Source organism: Drosophila albomicans, chromosome 2L, assembly GCF_009650485.2.
Source record: "Drosophila albomicans strain 15112-1751.03 chromosome 2L, ASM965048v2, whole genome shotgun sequence".
In the NCBI taxonomy this organism is placed as follows: domain Eukaryota; kingdom Metazoa; phylum Arthropoda; class Insecta; order Diptera; family Drosophilidae; genus Drosophila; species Drosophila albomicans.
In genome coordinates this window covers 28,443,924-28,465,069 of record NC_047628.2, presented here as the reverse complement: position 1 = coordinate 28,465,069, position 21,146 = coordinate 28,443,924, and the positions used below count along the sequence as shown (strand labels likewise).

Sequence of the window (21,146 nt, the reverse complement as noted above, 5' to 3'; positions counted from 1 at the left end):
AGTTTAGTTTTTACTTGCAACGTTCTCCACAACTCCAGTTCGTGCTGAGTTTTGTGATGAAGTAGAAGGCGGGGTGAAGAGAGGGAGTTAGACAATAGCAGTACTTGGATTTAGTGAGACTAACTAACTAGAGGTAGTTTTGTGCCGCATTCACCGTTCACTTTAATCAGCTGAGCAGCGGCAGTAAATCGATGTTGCAGTTGCAAGTTGCAACTTGAAGCTGGTTTTGCAGCTCAATTATTTTTCACTTTTTAAGCCGTAACGAATGAATATGAATTCAATTAATGAGAGACGACGAAGCAAACGCTGCACATAACGTGCGACACTTGCGGCAATTGCAGTTGGCGGGTTAAACAGTGCGTATGAGTAACGTGTGATCGACAGGAAGCGTATTTAGCACACAATGGCAACGAAATTGGAGAGTGGAGAGGGGAGACAAGCGAGGGGAAGATGCTGGTTAACTAGATGTAACAGTTATTCGCATTTTCACTTTTCATCAGTCGGTTGCTTTTCCTGTTCCTGTCAACAACTGCATCAATTTGCGGCAATAAATTTGGAGGCAGCTCATTAAACATGCATGCAACAGCAACAGCCGCCTAAAGGGAGAGAGGGCGGAGATCAGCCACAAAGGTGGGAGGCGACAGCGTGTGGCACATGTTTCTTTCTTTTGACACAATCGCATAATCGACAAAACAAAAACAACAGCCGACAAATGTTGCCGAAGATGTTGCGCTTCAATAAATGCAACAACAATTGGCAACAACTACTGCGCATCATAAGCAAACGTGTGGCAGCTTCCGGAAGCGCTTGCAACAGTTTGTTGCCAGTTGTTGTTGTTAAGCTTGCCGTGGCATGTTGCATGAATTATCGCACATGTGCGTAGCACAAAACTCACTTTTCTTTATTTTTTTTGGTGTGTGTTTTTCTATTTCAGTTTCAGTCGCTGTTTTTTCGTATTTTTGGGGCAACAACGTGTGTTTTGCATACCTCATCATCAAGTTGAAACATACTCATGATGATGTTGCCGATGTTGATGATCGTCGTCATAATTATCATCATCATGGCAGGCAGCAAAGCGAAACACATGTAGGCCTCTTGTCTAGGGAAATGCAGTTAATGTTTTGCTTGGATATGCATGGATAGCAGTGCTTAGGGTACGGTAAATATGCAGGGGAGTAGAGAAAGAGAGATAGAGAAAAAAGTGGGGGAGAAAAAGAGAGAGAGACGGATAGACAGAGCCACTTAATACGCCACTAAAAAGGGCAAGACGATGTAGCAAAGTGTCCAATTGCAACTACTTAGCTGAGCCTTTAGCTTGATTGCTCAACTTAAAGCTCATCACAAGCTTTCAGGTGCTTTCAGTTTAACAAATAATTGGTTTCTATTAAACTTTACTAAGAAAAAAGAAAAAGGGGCAATATTATGTAACAAAGTGGCTAATTGCAGCTACTTAGCTGAGCTTTTAGCTTGATTACTCTCCTCTAAAGTTCTTTACAAGCTTTCAGGTGCTTTCAGTTTAACAAATATTTAGATTCTACAAAACTTTACTAATAAGAAAGAAAAAAGATGTAACAAAGTGGCCAATTGTAGCTTTTTATCTGCGCTTTTGGCTTAATTGTCCCATCTAAAGCTCATCACAAGCTTTCAGGTGCTTTCAGCTCTACCTAGAATTAGACTATATATCATAAAACTAAAACTTCACTTAATAAGGAAGAAACTTAACTTAACTTAAAGGATGAAGTTTTCCCAAATAACTCGATACAATACAATACAAAAGGGAGCAACTAACTAAAATTTCCCAGGCAAGCTTTCATGCGCTTTCTATTAAATAAAGCTTGTTTGTTGTTTGAGCTTTATATTATGCAATATGATTTCTTATTAATACTATATTTATAGTACTCAAAATATTTATTTATTATTCTTGTTTATTTAGAATTATTTAAAGGCAGGAAATGGAATTCCTACATTATAAATTAAAATGCATTTCCTAGGCAAGCTTTCATTTACTTTCTTATCCAAAACTTACAAAACAGAACCAACAGCTTTTTCGAGATATATATTTTAAGTACAAAAATAAGATTTTTACTACACTTTCAACATTAGAACTTTCAAATGCTAATGCTTGCATTTTGATGCCCATTCTAACTAAGAAATTTAATCAAAATTAGGTGCTGACAATATGCTTGGCAGACATTGGAGTGCAGCCATCCCGAAAGCACGTACTCCCCCCGAAATAAGCAATGCCAACTAACTAGAACTGAGTTGTTGTTGGGTTACCCCCGCCAGAGCAAGAGCAACAAAGCATGAAGCGAGATAAAAAAAAAAAACTAAATAAAAGAAGCAAAAGTAATGAAGAAACACAAAAGAATTCGAGCAATTCCGGCGTAAAGCTCTATCCAAAAAATCAGGGCAACAATCAAATCAAAAAAAGAAACGAAAATGAGAAAAAGAAAATAGCAAAAGCAGATCCGAAAACCGTTGCGTTTCTTCCATATCGCGTGGGTTCGTTCCGGTCTGCAATGGTGTTTCTTTTTGGGAGAGAGAAGAAGACCAAAAAAAAAGAGAAGTCTCACTCTTCCATTGTTTGACATTCTGAAGGCTGTTTGGCTACCGAGAAGTTGATAAAAAGCGCTGACTTTACTCATATATAAACAGTTTCTATAGTGTGTAGAACTCAATAGACAGGTGAATCGAGCAAAACTACGTTATCAATTCAATGACTGATAAGAGAGACCCGAGTTTTTAATCAAAACTGTGACAATTGCTAGAAATTACATATCGCTCGGTTGTTGTAAAATACATTTATAGAAAGAAGCAAGCTCACTCTCTCTATCTCTCTCTCTTCCCTCTCTCTCTTTGTTTTTTATAGTCTTTGATTACCTCGCCTTTATTTTCTTTATAGCTTTTAATCAAGCGTATGCAAATTTCGTTCATTAAATTACTTATGTGTGGTTTTGATAGGTGTTCTTGTCATGGATATATAACATATACAAATATAGTATATAGCATGCATATAAGACATGTGATACCCTCCTCCTCCTCCTTCTCCTGCTTGTAGTTTAGCACACGCGAACTCATTTTTTTGCGGTTTTTCTTTGGCAACGTGCGAAAAATTATTCGCGCTGGGCGTTTTCCCAAGGCGACTTGACAAGGGTGTGTTTAAGGGTCAGCTTGGCTGTAAACGAGCTGCGCTATAACCAAATTGGCAAATGTTGTGGAAAATATATTAAAACAAGTAAGAAAGCTAAAGTAGAGTGTGATCAACTGTAAGATATGTACCTAAAAATTTACCAAATTAATTTAACACAAAATTACTAAAAGTTGGCTAAATTAATATAACACAAATATACTAAAAATTTACCGAATTAATATACCGCAAAAATACTAACAATATACTGAAGTCTATAATTGGTATATAGATAGTACATTAAAAATATACCATAGAGCGCAAAATACCGAATTAATATACCACAAAAATACTAACAATGTAGCAGTCTTGAATTGGTATATAGATATAGTACATTATAAAAATATACCATCGAGTACAAAATATACCAGATTCTTAGCCACTGCATCTAGGACCCATCGTGAATAAAATTAAAACAGTACGGTATTAAGTTTAAAATATACCAAAGTCTATAATTGGTATATTGATATAGAAGTCCATTCAAAATATACTACACAGTACAAAATATACCAGACTGTTAGCCAAAGCAACCAATTTTCGATTGGTGTTGGCGTTTTTGTCATAAAAAAGTATTGCTCAAATACCTTCTAAAGTTTTGAACTAATCGTAACCAAATTTTCAGGAGGCCCAAAGCTATAATACCCTTTTACCTACCTTCTAGCGGGTATTAAAAGAATTTAAAGTATTTGCGATGATCTTTCGAGAGAGAGATACAAAATGAAATGTCTTTTATAAAATACTATACTTGAAGAGAATGAAAATAAACAAATAATGAACTACAGAAAAATAAACTGTAAAACAAGTATTATTATTCTATCTTTCATATCGTATTTGCAGTTTATCGCTACATTTATCATGGCTTGTTTTTATATCGTTCAAATTGAGTTAAACATCTTAATTGAACTCGGTCGCAAGCTGTTCGCAGGAACTTATACACCTCGAGGTGCAAATGAGCTAAATACATTTAATATCAGTTCGAATTTCTCAACTGAAATATAATAAATTTGTGTTTGCGTGTTTCGCCAATTTGCGTGTGTGTCTCAATGAGTTTTTGGAGGTCCAATGGCAACCACAAGCGAATTCCTTCGAACGGCCTCGACATTTTTCACCCAAAGGTCACAAAAATACACCAAAGCGAATGTGAATCGAAATATTGTTGGCGTTAATGTGTCGCCCATTAAATGTATCTCACCGAAAACAGAGTCGAAGAAACTCATTAGGATGATGGGCAGCGAGTGAGTCGATTATTAAAATTAAAAGTGAATTTCGTGAAATGGTTCACTTTTTCGTTTGGCCCAGTTGAGGTTTGTGAAAAAAAGAGCAAGCGGAAAAACTTCTCCTCCCCCTCCCTCTGAACAAACCACAATAAAGCGCGTGATCTCTATGATAATGTTAATGATAATTGTGATGATGATGACGATGACGATGGTATGTAGTTGACTACTTTTCGAATTGGAAGAGGTGCGCCAAAATAGCAGCCAATGAATCGTGAGTCTGAGTCTCACTCTGCAATCGGAGTGTAGCTCCACTTTAAAGTCCATTAGCGGTTTTTCGTAATGATTGCATAACCCACCACCAACAAAAAAAAAAAAAACCATATCTATATATATTTTATAGGGAAACTCACCCAGTCGTTGAAGCCCAGCTTCGCCAGTTCTTTCTGTGTCGTTTGAGATGTTTGAGATGTGGCTTCGATAAACTTTTCAGCTCCTCCTAGAAATGTTTTAAACAATACTTAACATATATGGTTCAACATCGTATTTGTCTCTGACTTACCATTGTTTAGCACTTGCTGCAGAAAAATACGCAGTTCTATTGTTTCCGTTACCAAGGCGCGACAAACGGCTTTATAATGGTTCTCAGGTAAAGCGGATTTTATGTGATTTCTGCAGGTCTGTCAAGTAAAAAAAAAGCGAAGCCATTTATTAGATACATCATTTATGAGGTGCGTTAATAAATGTTTGTAAAACTAGCTTGGTAATTAATTGTGTTGAAGAATTTTACACATGTTTACATTAGAGGTGGAAAACTATCGATAGTCTGCGCCAACTATCAACTATCGACGATAGCAAGGAAAATCGATCGTCGATAGTGCAGTACAAGAAAATAATTTAATTAGTTTTCAAAATAATCCATATTTGTTTCAAGTAGTATGAATTTTTATTTTTTAGGTTTACCTTAACTGCTATTTATATATATATTTTTTTCAACCAATAATTTTGTTCGCCTATTTGAAATGATTTGTCCTGCTTTGCTGAAGACTCTCTCCGACTCTACGAAGGATGCGAGTATACAAAGAAATTTGAAAAAATATCGACCACTATCGACGATAGCGATTGACCACTATCGAGAGTGCGCGCCGCTATCGAGAGCGTGTCGATAGTATCCAACCATCGATAGTCCCGATAGTGCCATCGATAGTTCTCCACCTCTAGTTTACATATGCGAAAGGGCAAGTGGAGGGACTTTTGATGTATTTAAGAATCTATTAATCTGAAAGAGTTAACTTTAACTATATTTCCCCCTTTGTTATATATTTATCAACTAAATATATTTAATATACATATTTAGCTATATTTTTATCAAACTGTCTGACGTTTTATCTAACTAAATTTAGATAAATTTACTTTGCTTACGTATTAATCTTTTACTTTTTAAAGCCTTTTTACCTAGCTTCGCTTAGCAACAATATAAGCTGAATTCTGCTCACTTATTGTTTTAATTTTCCATCAATTGTCATGAATTATTAATATTTCCATCGCTTCTAATTGATCAACCTTCTAGCTTAGCTTAGCATTAGTATTAGCATTAGCATTAATATTAATATTAACAATAACATTACCTTTAACATTAAGATTAATATTAACTTGTATTTAAAGTTGAACCTTTTTGAATTTTTCTGTAACATTCACTTTAATATAACTTAAATAATAACTTTTACTTTCATTTAAACTTCAACTTTATCTTTAACTTTAACTTAATATTAACTTTAACCTTAGCTTTAACATTAACATTAGTTTTAATATTAACTTTAACTTTAATATTAACTTAGATTAATTTTAACCTTAACTTTACTTTATAATGGAATTTTTTATTAAATATTTGTAAAGTATTTTTAGATTTATCGGCTAAAGTCACTAATACTAAATGTTAGAATTCGATAAAATTTCTAAGAATTTCGTACATAAACTATAGCTTGTTTAACTTTACAAATTACTAAATACAGCATTCTATATGTCTACTCTCAAGGCAATCTATCAGCTGTATCCATCCATCTAAAGCTTTCGAAATATTTGATTAATTTTGTAAAGCAGTTTTACATCTATAAGCTAAAGTCACTAATATTAAATGTTTGAATTTAATAACATTACTAAAAGTTTTATTCATAAACGTAATTTTAGTTTAAGCAAAAGTAAAACTGTTGGTTTAAAGAACCAATCTTCAGGAATTGATAAATACAGCATTCTATCTGTCTACTATCAAAGCAATCTATCAGCTGTATCCATCCATCTACAGCTTTTCGAAATATGTCTCATCGTCACAGAACAGCTGCAATTGCATTCCTAATTAGAGCCATTCAGCTGTGCTAATACGAATACTAAAGTAGATACTTTGTTGCTAACTGGGCCATCTTCATGCAAACTTGCACAATTGATAATAAACCCGAGCTACGTTAGTTGGCGTTGTTGTTGTTGGCTGGTCAATCACGTGCTTGGCAGAAGATTATTCAAGCACAATTCATTTGGTGAGAGAGCGGAGGAAGGAGGAAGCAAAAAATCAGGCAAGTGGAAAATGTTGTTGTCGTGTCGTGTCGCGACTTTGCTCATTGTTGCCTGACAGTAATGTGTCAATTCTATAAACTGCCTCATTAGAGAGAAAGAATGGGGAAGATGCAGTAGAAGAAGAAGAAGAACCTGTTGCACCTGATGATGATGAAGATGATGATGAGCAAATGTGCATTGGGGCAGAAAGCTAGACGCGGTGGCTCAAATCAGCAAGGCGTCGCTGTGTTTATCACACGCCTCAATGTCAAATTATCAAATGATCTTGATCTTTTCCTAAATAACGATAATGGAGGAGAGAGAGGGAGAGAGAGGAGCGAAACAAGTCATTCCTACAACGCATTTAGCTGTGAAATCAAGTGCAGCCTGCAATGATTTCCTATTACGAAATTCCGCGGCGGCAAAACTTGATGGCAATTTGGTTATTTAATATCGGCACTGCCGCAATATGAAAATTGCTGTCTCTCTGATCACTCGCTCTATCTGTCTATCTATCTGGTCTAGTCAGGTCTCGCTGTCTGTAATCTAGAACCCGCCGCAATTGAGCCTGGCCAACTGGCTCTTGTTCATATTGCTTTTGCTATTTTGCGGTTAGCCGCGTTATAGATACAGATACATCTACAGCTAGAGCTACGACTGCGGCTGCGGCAACGACTCGCAATGAGATACAAAGATACAGCGAATACTGGTAACAAGCAGTGCGCCTCACTTGGTTAACTGTAACTGCTGCTAGCTTGCTTGCCACCGCTTGTGTCCATGCAACGTGCGCCAAACAAGTTTTCCCACACTGTGCGCTCCAAACACTGACAACACTGTCTATTCGTATCTTGTGGATACATTTATGCTCGTATGCCAAATGGAGCAGTCAAAGCCTGGTCAAAAGGTTAGCCAAACACACACACACACACACACACATGCAAAAGGCACTCCTGCAAAGCAGCCAGCTCTAATTGATAACTGCCTACGTTTATTATACCCTGTAATTGCTAATGAAAGAACTGTCTTCTCTGATAAGTCTTATAGTAAGAGATATCGTTTGAATGACTGTAAAATAGTAGAAACTGTTCTTAACCATTCTTATTATACACTATTATTCCTCATGAAAGAACTGTATTCTCTAACCAATCTTATTTTAAAACATCTAATTTCATTGACTCTAAAATACTATTATCTATTCCTTATTATATCCTGTAATTGCTCATGAAAGAAACTTTTTATTCTCTGGCCAATCTTATTCTAAAAGATATAGTTTCAAAGACTCTAAAATATTGGAGACTATTCTTAACTATCCTTTTTATACTCTGTAATTGCTAATGAAAAAACTGTCTTCTTTTCTGATTAATCTTATTCTAAGAAAAATCATTTCATTGACTCTAAAATAGTAGAAACTATTCTTAACTATTCCTTATTATACCCTCTAATTGCTCATGAAGGAACTGTCTTTTTCTCTAACCAATCTTATTCTAAAAGATATCATTTTATTTACTCTGAAATACTAAAATGTATTTTTAAACTAAGCATCAATAAATGCTGTAGAGTAATAGAAAGAGAACTTAGTGAAAATTCGAAGATAAAAAATTTCAAAGTATCTTAAAAAGCTTTATGTTATGCTTTGCATAATCTTCGATGAAGATTTGCTGTAATAAGTTAAACATAGTTTGTGTAATTAGAGTACATAAGCATCTAAGAAATAAATACAAGATATCAAGTTATTTCTTAGTTACTCTCATATGTTCTAATCACGAACTATTCTAAGTGTAGATACTCTGGAATCTATTGCTTTGAATATTTACTAAGTGCTGTTTAATACTTCTATAATTCTAAAATATTCCGAATAGTATGTAAAATTTAAGAAAAAAAATGAAATTGTTTAATTTTCGTTCGTATAGCTATAAGTATTTAGAATAGTTATGCGTCTAAAATTAGAAATAGAAATGTTCTTCCAAAAATTTTCGTATTCCACATTTCTAATTCATTTAATGACATTTCTAATTCAGATTCATTTAAAAACTAAGCTTCCTTTTGCTATAACTTTTCCACCCAGGGTATTTTATACCCTCAAATGAGATCTGACTCATGGCGCCAAAAGATCAGAAGGTAAAACTTTGATTTGATTCAATTTGCATTCGTGTTTTGGCAATTTATCAGCGGCCTGCCAAAATGTCGAAATGCCAAGGAAAATGTCAAGAGTTTTTTTTTTGTTTTGTTGTTGACGTTTTCCTTTGCTTTTGGTTTCGATTAATTTTGTGATTTTTCTTTAACGAGTTGAAGTCGACTTCGTGTATTTGACTTACCTCGATTATATGCTCCAGTTCTTTGGTATTGTTGCGCTCCTCCTCCGATTCATCGTCCCAGCGCTTGTCGCCCTCGTCGATGCCCTCATCAATGCAATCATCGTCTGTCTCTGCAAAAATCGAGGCAAGAACAATTTAGTTTAAAATAAATCAGAAATAGTTTCACACGCCAAATTTTGCTGTAAGTGTGACGAATTGGTTAATCTAAAGTCAAGCTCTGATTTTCACAATATTTCATTTGTAATTGCCTCGAGTAAATCTCACATATTTGAGACCTTAAGATATGCGGGTGCCTACGTGATTCACTCTTTTAACGACCTTGCAATTACATTTACTTGATGTGATTTACTCGCAGGGCCTTTTGCCAGATAGAGGCTCTATTTATGGAAGCTGAGCCCGATAGCTTTGTTCTGAAAGGTTTTGTTATTGTTTTTTGTATAATGAATCAAGCTAAGCTTCATTTCTGGTGTTTATCCCCCATTTGAAAAGATGTCTGGCGTGACAATTAGTCAACAAGAAGGTCTGAAGTTCAGAAGATTATTAAGTTTACAGCTGGCTTAGCTTAAGTTTGCAATTCCATTTAGATTGCATCATATTTGAAGCCTAGCTACGATTAGAAGTAATTGAGTCACTTTGATAAACTTATTTTGCGCTGTATTCAAAGATACTTGAGCAACTCTCTTTGCTTTATATGTGATGCTTATTAGATATATGTCAATATATTTAAGAGAAATTTTAAAGGTATGTTAATACATTCTAAATTTATATTCTTACAAAATCCAATTGATTTTAAGTATTCGAAATAACTTATTGTTAAAGAGAATGAACTCTTTAGCCTTTAATACATATTATTCAATGATCTATTTCTTTGGGGTATATCCTAGAATACACTAAATTTTTATTTTTTTAGGTATATCGTAGTATATACTAAATTATGATTATTTTTTTATCATAAAATTCCTGATAGTAATTCATGACTGACAATCTGGTATATTTTATGATGTTTTGGATGTGGCACTATCTCAATATACTGAAAACATAATCTCTTGTGTATTTTTAGTATTTTTTGGAATTTTAATTCGGTATATTATAAAAATAATAGCACACTATTTTGCTCATATATATTCTGATTATACTTCTTTAATGAATCAGTTTAAAGTATTTCATTCCAGTCGAATATTTTTCTATTTACTTCAAGATATAATTTAGTTTTTTGATTATTCCTAAAGTTTATTTTTCTGCTGCAATTGCTTAGCTGAAGGGTCAGCTACAATTTGATTAATAAAGTTTACTTTTAAACCGCAATTTCTTAACTGAGTTTCAGCTGCTACTTTAACACTTTTAAGCCACACTCACCTTCTGCCATCATGAAGTCAAAGAGACTTTCCAGCTCCGGAGACAGTTGGCATTCCTCGTCCACCGCCAGATTGGAGTCCAAGGCGGCGAAAACAACTTCCGCCAGTTCGCTCATAATCTGCAATTGAAATTGAAGAAATTGAAGACAAAAACGTTAATGGAAATTATGATTAAGCAGTGCAAAGGTTAAGGACGCACTGTAATTCCCTCTCCCCCTCTCTCTTCAACTGACTCTTTGCCCCTTGGCGATCGGTGGCTTTGAGGGGACTTGAGCTAGTGCTGCCCCCGAGTGTTGCACGCTGTCAGTTCATTAAACTGACACTCTAATTGGAGTTGAAGTTGACGCTTCGTAGAAACTGAAACAACGCGCAAATAAACACTAATTGTTGTAGGTTTGTTGTTGGGCTCCGTTGTTGTTGTTACCTGTTGAAGTTCGAGTTCAGGTGCAGCACAGTCAACGGCGGCATGCGGCAGCTTGAACAGCGAGAGTCGCCCAAGTGCAGTGGCAACATATCGTTGATGTTGTTGTTGTTTTTGTTTATTTTTAGTTGCTATTGTTCACTTTCACTTTGGCCAAAGCCACACTAACAGTGTCTCAGTCTCAGTCACAGTCAAAGCCAAAGCCAAAGCACTTGCCAAAAGTGTTAAGACAACCAAATCTTGAAGACGCCGTTAAATAACAATTTGCAGCTGACGACTACAACGTGGATTGCGTTAGTTTCAAAGCTGCCACTGAACCCCAGCAGAGCACCTTCCCCCCCTCCGCTTCCTCTGCAGCTCCCTCTCCTCTGACCTGTCTCTAGTTTAGCAGTCAACTTCAATCCACTCTAAAGTCGCTCATCAAAAGCTGGGCGATCGCCCACGCGTCGCTGTCGCAAAAGAAACACAAACTCCAAAGGCGGATTACATCAACTCTTCTCGCTGCCTCTCACTCTTTTCTCTATACCTCTCTCTCTCTCTTTCATGTTTGTCGCTCATTGTGTTCCACTTGATTTCGTTATTATTATGAAAATTAAATGATAAAACATTGTGACAGCTGCGCATTCGATGTTGCAGTTGCCACCGTTGGCTGACTGGCATTTTCATAGCCAAGACACTTTGCCACATGTGGCAAGTGTGTGTGTGTGTGTGTGTGCGTGGTAACAAATGGCAGCTAAATGCTCTCAACATTCGCAGCTTGTTGCGGCTGCGGCTTTCGATTCTGCGACTCTGACAGCGCTTACATCATTTGCTAGAACTTGCAACTCCAACAACCAACAACAACTAGCAACAACAACAACAACTTCTGCGCATAATTAATGCGCAAATGAATACTCGTAAGAAGCCGCAGCTAAGATCGCACTTCAAGGCGTTTAGATACCCTAGAAAGTGGCAACCACTTGACCAACTTTACAAGGCTAGAACAAAACATTAATTTGCGTGTGTTTTGCAATCAATTCGAGTTGGTAAATTTGTTTTGATTGCTGCAACTTGCAACAAGAATTGCTCTTGTTCTTGTTAAGGAAATTCTTTGTGCTTTTGGTAACTAGTTTATTGTAATATCAAGACTTTTCATCAAATTGAAGAAAAGTTGATTAGAAGCGTCTTGCTATTTAAAACTGTAATAAATATTGATATTTCAACTTAAGTATGAGAAGTTCCTAAGAAAGAAATTGAAGTAATTTGGTATAAACAACTAATGAAATAAGAAGTACAACTAAGTACTTAGTTCTTAAAAAATAGTACATACAGTAGAAAACTGTTTCATATAAGTATTGAAGACGATTTAAGCAGCTTTATTTCTTTGCTTAAATTTCCAAATACAGCGGACAAAAAAGAAAAGAGGATCATTTAAAAAAAAACTATAAATTGAATTCTTAGAATTTCCATTTTAAGATTGAATGTTAAGATTGATTTAAAAATATTTAAGATTTTATTTAAATCACTGATCAATAGTTTTATATTCATTATATTTTATATAATGCTTACGGTATTATGAATATTAAAATACCTATCAGTGCTTTAAATGAAATCTTACAATATAAATCTTACAAAATAAATCTTGATCTTCAATCTTGAAATATATAGTAAACTATAAAGTCTTTAATTCTATTCCAATTTATTATATTGATAACATATTTTTGTCTTTCCTTGTCAGTTGTATCAATATTAAAACGTAGATCCACTGAATTTATAAATTCAAATAAAGAACTGCTATCAGAGACTTAAATTTTCACTATTTATATAAAACAAGTAAAACCCAAACGTTTTATAATAATTGCATTATATATACTAAAAAGTAAAGAACCTCAAATAGTTCGTCATCTTTTAACCGATTATCTAATCTCAAGTGCACTTGGCAGTCGTAGCTACATCTCTGCGAGTTGGTCAACGAAATGGTTGTGACAAAGCTGTACAACCTTTTAGCAAAGCTCTAATTATGCCAGATGCAGAGGGAAAACGAACGAAAGAAAAAAAAAGCTAGAAAAAAAGAAGAAAAACACATTTAACGACCCTGAGACTTCTCGCAGGCTTTAGCCACAACATCAGCTCAGCTGCGAGCTGTGAGCTGTGGGGCCTGTGAAGTTTCCCATGCAATTAGCAAAAACAAAAAAGACCAGAAGACCAGCAGCAAAGTGACTCCGACTGGAATGGAATGGGAATGGGAGGAGAATGGGAATGTGCATTGTTGATGGTGCAAAAGAATTCCGCGATGCCAACATCGAAGGGGAACTACAACTCGACTATAGCTAAAGTAATACTCCCCCCGGTAGTTTGCATATCTATTAAACAGATATGTGGAGCGAGCAATAACACACCCTCTAACTAGTCTCGTCTCGCTGTTGTTCTCAGCCAGAGTGTCAAGACAGCCCCCTCTCCACCCCCCTTGCTTTGCTCTCTAGTAATATCAAAGTTGAAACCGAAGCGCAAACATGCAACACCGCAATTATCAGGCTGTTTTCGTTTAGGCTGTACCCCAAAAACAAAAAAGGTTCCCAACACGTCGCCAATTCGCCTCCCTCAGTCTAGGCTTGGCTTGGTCTCTCTTTCCTCCTCACCTTCCCCCTTGCCATTTGGCGTGCCGCTTGTCAATCTTGTCAGTTTAACCTTTTGCCTGACCTCCATGTTCACTTTTTTTACCAGCTGCTATTGTTTTTGTTATTGCTTGGCGATTCTTTTGGCTTTGACGCCGTTTTTAGTCACCGTTTTAGCCCAAGTACAAGCTTTAAAATGTATTTTCATGCCGAATCACCGACACAGGAAACAACATGTGGGTCTACTACCAAACTACCAAAGCTAAAGTAGCTGGGCGTGCTTCAAGTTGAACTCGGCTGCAATTAAGGGCTGTAAAATGTAATTGCTGTAATTCTTCAGGGTACTGTCTACACGAGGGTTTATTATCATGGGATCTTTACTGCAATAACAAACAAGGCAACGACAATTCTCTGTATTTCTAAACTGTTGTCTCGGTGTCCAATTTAAACATTCTAGGTGTTAGCTACAAACGTTTTGGTTGTTTACAAGCGAAATGTTGAATGTAACATTTTCAGTAATGTTTGTTCATTTTTCTGTCACTATTCTTAGCCATCTAATGCTCTACAAATTGAAATTTTGGTATCAATTTATGCAAAGTGGACATGACACTTACTTTAGCTAACGATCTGGTATTTTTTGCACTTTATGGTATATTAGTATACCAAATATGGCCTTTGCACTTTATGGTATATCAATATACCAAATGTGACCTTTGCACTTTATGGGATACAAATATACCAAATATAATCTTTGGTATGTTTTTAGAATTTTTGCGGTATATTTGATGAATTTTTAAGTTTATATTATTAAATTATTGAATATTTAGTATCAATTTATGCGAAGTGTGCATAACATGTAACGATGTGGTATTTTTTTGCACTTTATGGTATATTAATATACCAAATTTAGCATTACACTTTTTGTTATATCAATATACCATGACATTTGGTATATTTTTAGTATTTTCGCGGTATATTTTTAGTATTTTTGCGGTATATTTGATTAATTTTCAAGTTTATACCACACTGTTTTGCTTTTATTCATGATGGCCACGTACCGGGTATCTCAGAATCGAGCTTTTTTACTTGTTTTTAAATGAACATAAAATGCGAAGCAACGCCAAACTTTTAAATTATTTAAAATTGCATTTCTCTAGGCGATATTATCATAGCTTTTTATCCATTTTCTGCATACTTTCCGTTGATAATTCTCAGCTGCTGGGAGCAGTCAAAATCTCTTTAAACAAAGCTTCACTGACCGATTGAATAACAGTGACTAATCGACAGTTGTTTGCTACTATCTCGTAATTACACTCTCTCTAGATAGAGATTCTTATCTATAAACTGAAACAATCTCTGCTTGACTTTATCAACGAAACAACAGAAGCAGCAACTGCACAACTGGTCAGCAAAGAGTTTGTAAGCGAAACCCATTCAAAGGCCGTAAAGAAGTTCATTCATTAAAAGAAAATAATGTGAAATTCGTAGGCAAAATAAAAAAATAATAATAATTGTAATTATTATTATGATTTTTTTGTTGTTGTTTAGTTTTGTTTGCGTCGCAAATCGTGCGAATCTTTTGGTATTTGTACAATAATTTAATGCTTGTAGTTGCAAAGACAAACACAAGTCGAGGGAGACTATACTATACTATATACATATATATTTATGGATGTGTATATGGAAAATTAACCCAGTTCGCACGTCGATGCCGAAACAAACACACAAGTGTTGTGTTGTGTTGTTTTGTGTTGTGTCGAGGCAAAAGAGACACCAGAAGAAAATGGGCAAAGCAAATGACTGAAAACATGCAACAGCAAAAGCTGCATAGCACACAGATAAGTATAAGTACAATATATATAGTTATATACTTGTACTATCTCTATATAGAGGTAAGAAAGAGAGACCTCTAGCAGGGCGTATTTATTCTCTAGGCCTCGGAACTATAGAGCTACTGTGTTGCACACCCAAACACAATAAAGACGCACGCACTCATTCACAGTTGGCGTTATTATTCAAACCCAAGACTCACACACATTCACTTTCACCCGCAGACTATTCATATCTCAACTGATAAGTCGAGTGTCGAGTATCTTATACCTTTTGTTATGATATGTGTGAACTGAATGGAACCTTTTCTATTTGCCAAACACAAAGTTAATAATTCTTGCAACTTCTTTCCCCTCCGTCTCTCCGTCTGTCTGTCTCTTTCGGTCTTTCTCTAGTTGTTGCCTACTCCTTCTGGCTTTCGTATTTGGGTCAAACATGCAAACTCATTGAGTCGCGAGACTCGCGCGCAGACTCGTCGCTGCCAAACTGGAAAATTGTATAACCTGCTTGGTGGCGGAGTCGGTGGCAACCACCGCAACTACAACCGCAACCGCAGCGGCAGCTACAGTAACCACTTGAGAGACGGGCGCGCCTGCGTGTGCAACTACAACAGGTAAATGGGACACGAATTATCGCGATAATATCAGCCAAAATATAGAAATAACACAAACCGCAGCATGGACAAGTGAATGGAATTACGAGTACTCATGGATGGCAAACTTAAGCTATGGCTAGTTTTTAAATATATAGGAAAAGCAGCTTCACCCTAAGCCTGATTGCTAACAAAATGGAAATTCGAAAAACAGAAATTAAAAAAACAATTACACAGAAGCTAACCAATTATCAAAGAAATGAAAACAAGTTATGGAAAAATCGTTAAACTAAATGATGTGTGAAAAAATATAATATATAAAAATATGCACGAAAAATACATTTCAATTAATAAAATTCGAATTATAAAACAAAACTAATAAAGCATATACTTTTAATAAAAAAGATTGAAAAATTTTAAATTTCCAATCGATAACAATTAACTAATGAACGAATTATCATTAAATTATAGAGATAGTATAGTATAGTATCGTAATAAATGAATAAAGCCTCATTAAATTGCCGATAAAAATACCACAGATACAAAAATATACCAAAAATAGTTAAATAAGTTTAGAAAATATGTATGTCATTTGGCTACTCTACAAATGCATATATGTCACAGTTTGCTGAATACAGACACAAGCCATACCAACTTAGAATGAAGTCTCATGGAATTATGGTTCAAAATTCTACAGTTAAAAAATATACCAAATATAGATAAATACATTTACAAAATATACCATTTTGTTATTCTTCAAATTAACATAAAATATATGCTAAATACAATACATAAGCAAAAACAACTAATGAATGAAAGCCTCATCGAATTATCAATCAAAATACTATAGATAAAAAAATATACCAAGTGAAAGGTATAAATTTAGCTACTCCACGAAATAAAATATGTATATGAAACCACTCTGCAATATTCTCTACAATTTGTAGATAAACCGTATATAACTCTATATAAAATACAGTATATAATTATGGTTCAAAATACTATAGATAAAAAAATATACCAAATATAGATAATTACATTTAGAATATATATTATTTTGTTATTCTTCAGATTAATATAAAGTATATACTGAATACATACATACATAAGCAAAATCAACCAATGAATGAAAGTCTTGTCAAATTGCCGATCAAAATATTACAGATAAACAAACTATACCAAGGAAAAGGTATAAATTTCGCTACTCCACAAATTAAACTATATGAAACCTCTCTGCAATCTTCTATAAAATTTGTAGATAAACCGTATATAACTCTATATAAAAGTATTTATACAGTATATAATACTACAGATAAACAAATATACCAACTAAAAGGAGCCTCTATGTATCTATAAATTCAATTCTAATATTATTTAATAGATACTCGCACTGTAAATATTGTCACATGGCACTTGGCAACATCTTGGCTAAGATAGCCGCACCTGCGCCATCTGAATCCGAATCCGCAACTCGATTCTGGTTGCGTATCTTTGTATCTGCGGCCATAAATTGCGCCCACTTTGATCTTGCCACATTGAATGTAAAGTGCTTAATGGCCAAGTGGAAGGAAAAACCTTTTGTGTGGCATAAAAATTGCATTGTAATTTACGAAAAAAAAACAAACGCGAAAAAGAAATACATTTATTTCTCTTTTTTTTGTGTGCAACTGCAAATGTAACTTTTTCTCGATCCATGTGTGATCTCTCCTTCTCTCTCTCTCTCTCGCTCTCCCTCTCTCTTTCTGTCTCTTGGCTGGTTCTTTGCGCGTTCTTTTGGGCTCCCCAGAGATTTTAATCGTTGTCGCCGAGCGCCTTGTCAACATTTCAACGTTTTCAGCAGCATTTGCTGCTTTACATTGGCGTCGCATTTTTTTGTGGCTCTGCTGGTCAGGTCGCTTGTCTTTTGTTGGTGTTGTGTTGTGTGTTGTGCTTGGTCTAGTCTGTCTAGTCTGGTCTGGACGAGTGCTCTGCATGGGCCCAACATTGATCACGACTGGCCAGATACGACACCACAAAGACTCCCAACTACAAATGCAACTGCAAATGCAACTGCAAGTCTAACTCCAAGTGCGAGTCAAGTTAAAGAGCTACTCTTGGCTACTTGGCTACTTGGCTGCTACCTGGTGGCTTCCATTCGCCACTCGTTGTCTTGTGTTGTGCTGTTGTGTATCTGTATTTATACATGGCATTCTTTCTATGGAAACAATTGCATAAAATGTGAATCCTGATAGCGACAAAAAACCACAAGACAAAACACTGAAAGCGACTCGCTCAGGTCTACTGCTCTAGCCTAGAGATGGGAGCGTGACACGACACAAAGCACGAAAAGAAAATATAGAAAAATATTTAACAAATAATACTCTAATAATATATATTTTTAATATGCCGGATGATCTCTCTCTCTATCTCTTTTATTTGAATATTCATATTAGAAAACTTTACTTTTTTCTTTAACTTTTTATATTACCCATTCACACACCCATCACTAGCCACTTCTCTAGTCCCATGTGACGTTGGCTTGCCACTGTTTTGGGCCGAAGAATAGCCAACAGACCAAGCAGCAAAGAATCACCATAAACTAAAGTTATAGTTAAGCAGCAAACGTAAGATTGCTTTATGGCAGCCAACAAATGCTTTAAATCTTTTGCGGTAAAACACATTACACAGCAGCGAGTCTGCAATTGTCAGTTTTACATAAATTAAATATTAAGAGTTGCATGGCAAAGCACAAGCTATAAAATAAGTAACTGTAGTTGCGAAATTTGTCGATGAAGTGGGTTCTTTTTTGAGAGGAAAAAAGATATGAAAGATCTAAAGTCTTTTTTATATTATTATAGAAAAACAAAATATATACAAGGAAGTAACTTTACTTGTGAAATTTGCTATAAAAATAAGATATATTTAGTGAGAAAAGCTAAATCCTCTTCGGTACTATTCTAATATAAAATATTTTGAGTACATTTTATAAAAGAATATTAATTTATCGTTATCGTTAGCTGCAGTTGCAAAGTTTGAAGTTTTTGTGAAGAAAACAAATCTTTTTAAGTGGGAATAATATGATAGGTTAATATATTTAATCTAAAGAAGTTGTTTATATTATTGAAGAAAAACATAAGTTTAAGGAAGTAACTTTACTTCTGAAGTTTGCCTATAAAAACATCAACTATTGAGTGAGAAAAGCTAATGCCTCTGTTCTATTCTAATATACAATAATGGTTATTTTATATTTATATAAAAGAACATAATTTCAAGACAAGCTTTCTCCGAAAAGTGAACCCTTCTCTTCTCTAGAATTATCTTACTAATTTCATTCAATTACTTCAAAAAGTGTGCCTTTTGGTTCTTAAATATAATCTCGCTAATTTCTTTAATCTTAGCTGCAAATTTATGAGCATTACCTTCAAATATTTGTACAATTTGCAACTCATTTGGCCAGCCCCAAAACGAATTGGTCAAGTCGGTGTCTAAACTTGAAGACAAAGTTCAAGAATAGGCCAACTTTGGAAAAGCCTTTCAAAAAAACACAGTCTCCCACTTGTGAACACACACATTATCACTGCAATTGGTGAAGAGAGAGAGGGGACGGGAGAGAAGAGAGAGGGATCACTGGCAAGGTAGAAAATAGAAAAGAGACCAAGCCTCTCAATCGATAATAATCGGCAAACAAGTTTCATAGTTTGACCGACGCGTCTCGACTTCGACGCCGACTCTCGAGTCGAGGCAAAACATAATCCCTGGGCGCATTGTTGTCTGTTGTCTTTTTGGCCAGGCGGCTATAACGGAACCGAACGGAACGAACAAAACGCTAATTGTGCACGCCTCTAGAACATGACTCAAATCAACAAAATAGCCATAGGCCATGCCTACAAAACTCGCACAGATATCAATATTTGGGCATCTGCACCTCCTCCCTCCCTCTCTCTCTGTTGAGCTGTGGGCGATGGCGGCAATGAGATAGCACAAAACGCTGGCGTTTAATTGGGTAATTGGCTCAAGTACCGTACGTTCAAGCCCGGCTATTACCACCAAGCCATCCAAATTGAAATACTCGCACATGACTCAAAAAATGGGCAGCACCCAGCTTCAACTTCCAACTCCGACTCGAAGTCAAACTTAATGCCACCAAATTGCAAGTGTCTGAGCCAGGAGACCAGCTGGCTGTTGTGGCTTCTTATGAATTGACGTCTGTTTTGGGCCAGCCTAACATCAAAGAAATAGAATACGACCCCAGCATAGAGAATGGGGACTCGAACTCGTGACTGGACAACCAGTCCTCCAAAAGAGAGCCTCTTCCAGGTTCTTCCAGGTTCCCATCGCTGCTGCAGCTGTTGCCTCACTCCCCAAAAACGAACAAAAAAAAAGAAAATATTATGGTATATACTTATGTATAGCAGCACATCGCGTATAGAGCGAAAAGTAACTGTTACTCGACAGTCGACAGTCAACAGCAACTGGCAACTCGTTTTACCTCCTCTTTCTATTTAGCTGAATATATGCAACTCGAACGAGGCAGCCTTTAAAAACCGAAACTAGAGTCGATAGAACTAGAAGTTAATACTCTAATACTCTAACTAAGATTAATTAGAGGGCAACATATTAATAAGAATTGAAGTGAAGCTGCTAAAAAGTATTTTAAAGTTATTTATAGAACACTGAATTAGTATTTTATGTAATGTGAAACGAAATCCGAAAGATTTGAGGAAAACAATTTTCATTAAAGTGGCTAATGGTTTATAACTAAATACCTATTTCAAAACAGTTTTTCAATGTTCAGAAATATATATTTATTAAGTTGAGGAATATGAGAAGACTATTCATTTTTGACCATGTGATGATCGTCAATTAAAGATAAATTTGTCTCTCTACATTTTATTTAAGTAAGGATATACTAAGATAAGTATCTCTTCATTTATGACAATGTGATAATGATCAGCTAATGATCAATTTGTTTTTGAATCAATTGAAGAATTGGAAACGATTCTATTTCTGACATGTTTGACAGTGTGATGATGATCAATTTGCCTCTGAATCAAATGAAGTATTTGTCCTAAATATTAAGGATGAAATAAGAGGAAACTAATTAATTTCTGC

At 35.4% G+C, this 21,146-nt stretch overlaps 1 protein-coding gene across 4 annotated transcripts in view; it reads right to left on the bottom strand.

The window, feature by feature from the left end:
- The window catches only part of LOC117563361 (protein spire), a 64,448-nt gene that overhangs the window by 16,088 nt on the left and 27,214 nt on the right, over positions 1 to 21,146 (bottom strand). For all 4 annotated transcript variants that reach the window (XM_034241652.2, XM_034241656.2, XM_034241655.2 and 1 more), the window contains 4 exons: positions 10,620 to 10,737; positions 9,264 to 9,373; positions 4,964 to 5,081; positions 4,815 to 4,900 (listed from right to left, as the gene is read on the bottom strand). In XM_034241652.2, the coding sequence (XP_034097543.1) occupies positions 4,815 to 4,900; positions 4,964 to 5,081; positions 9,264 to 9,373; positions 10,620 to 10,737 (432 nt within the window). The remainder of the gene's footprint in view (positions 1 to 4,814; positions 4,901 to 4,963; positions 5,082 to 9,263; positions 9,374 to 10,619; positions 10,738 to 21,146) is intronic.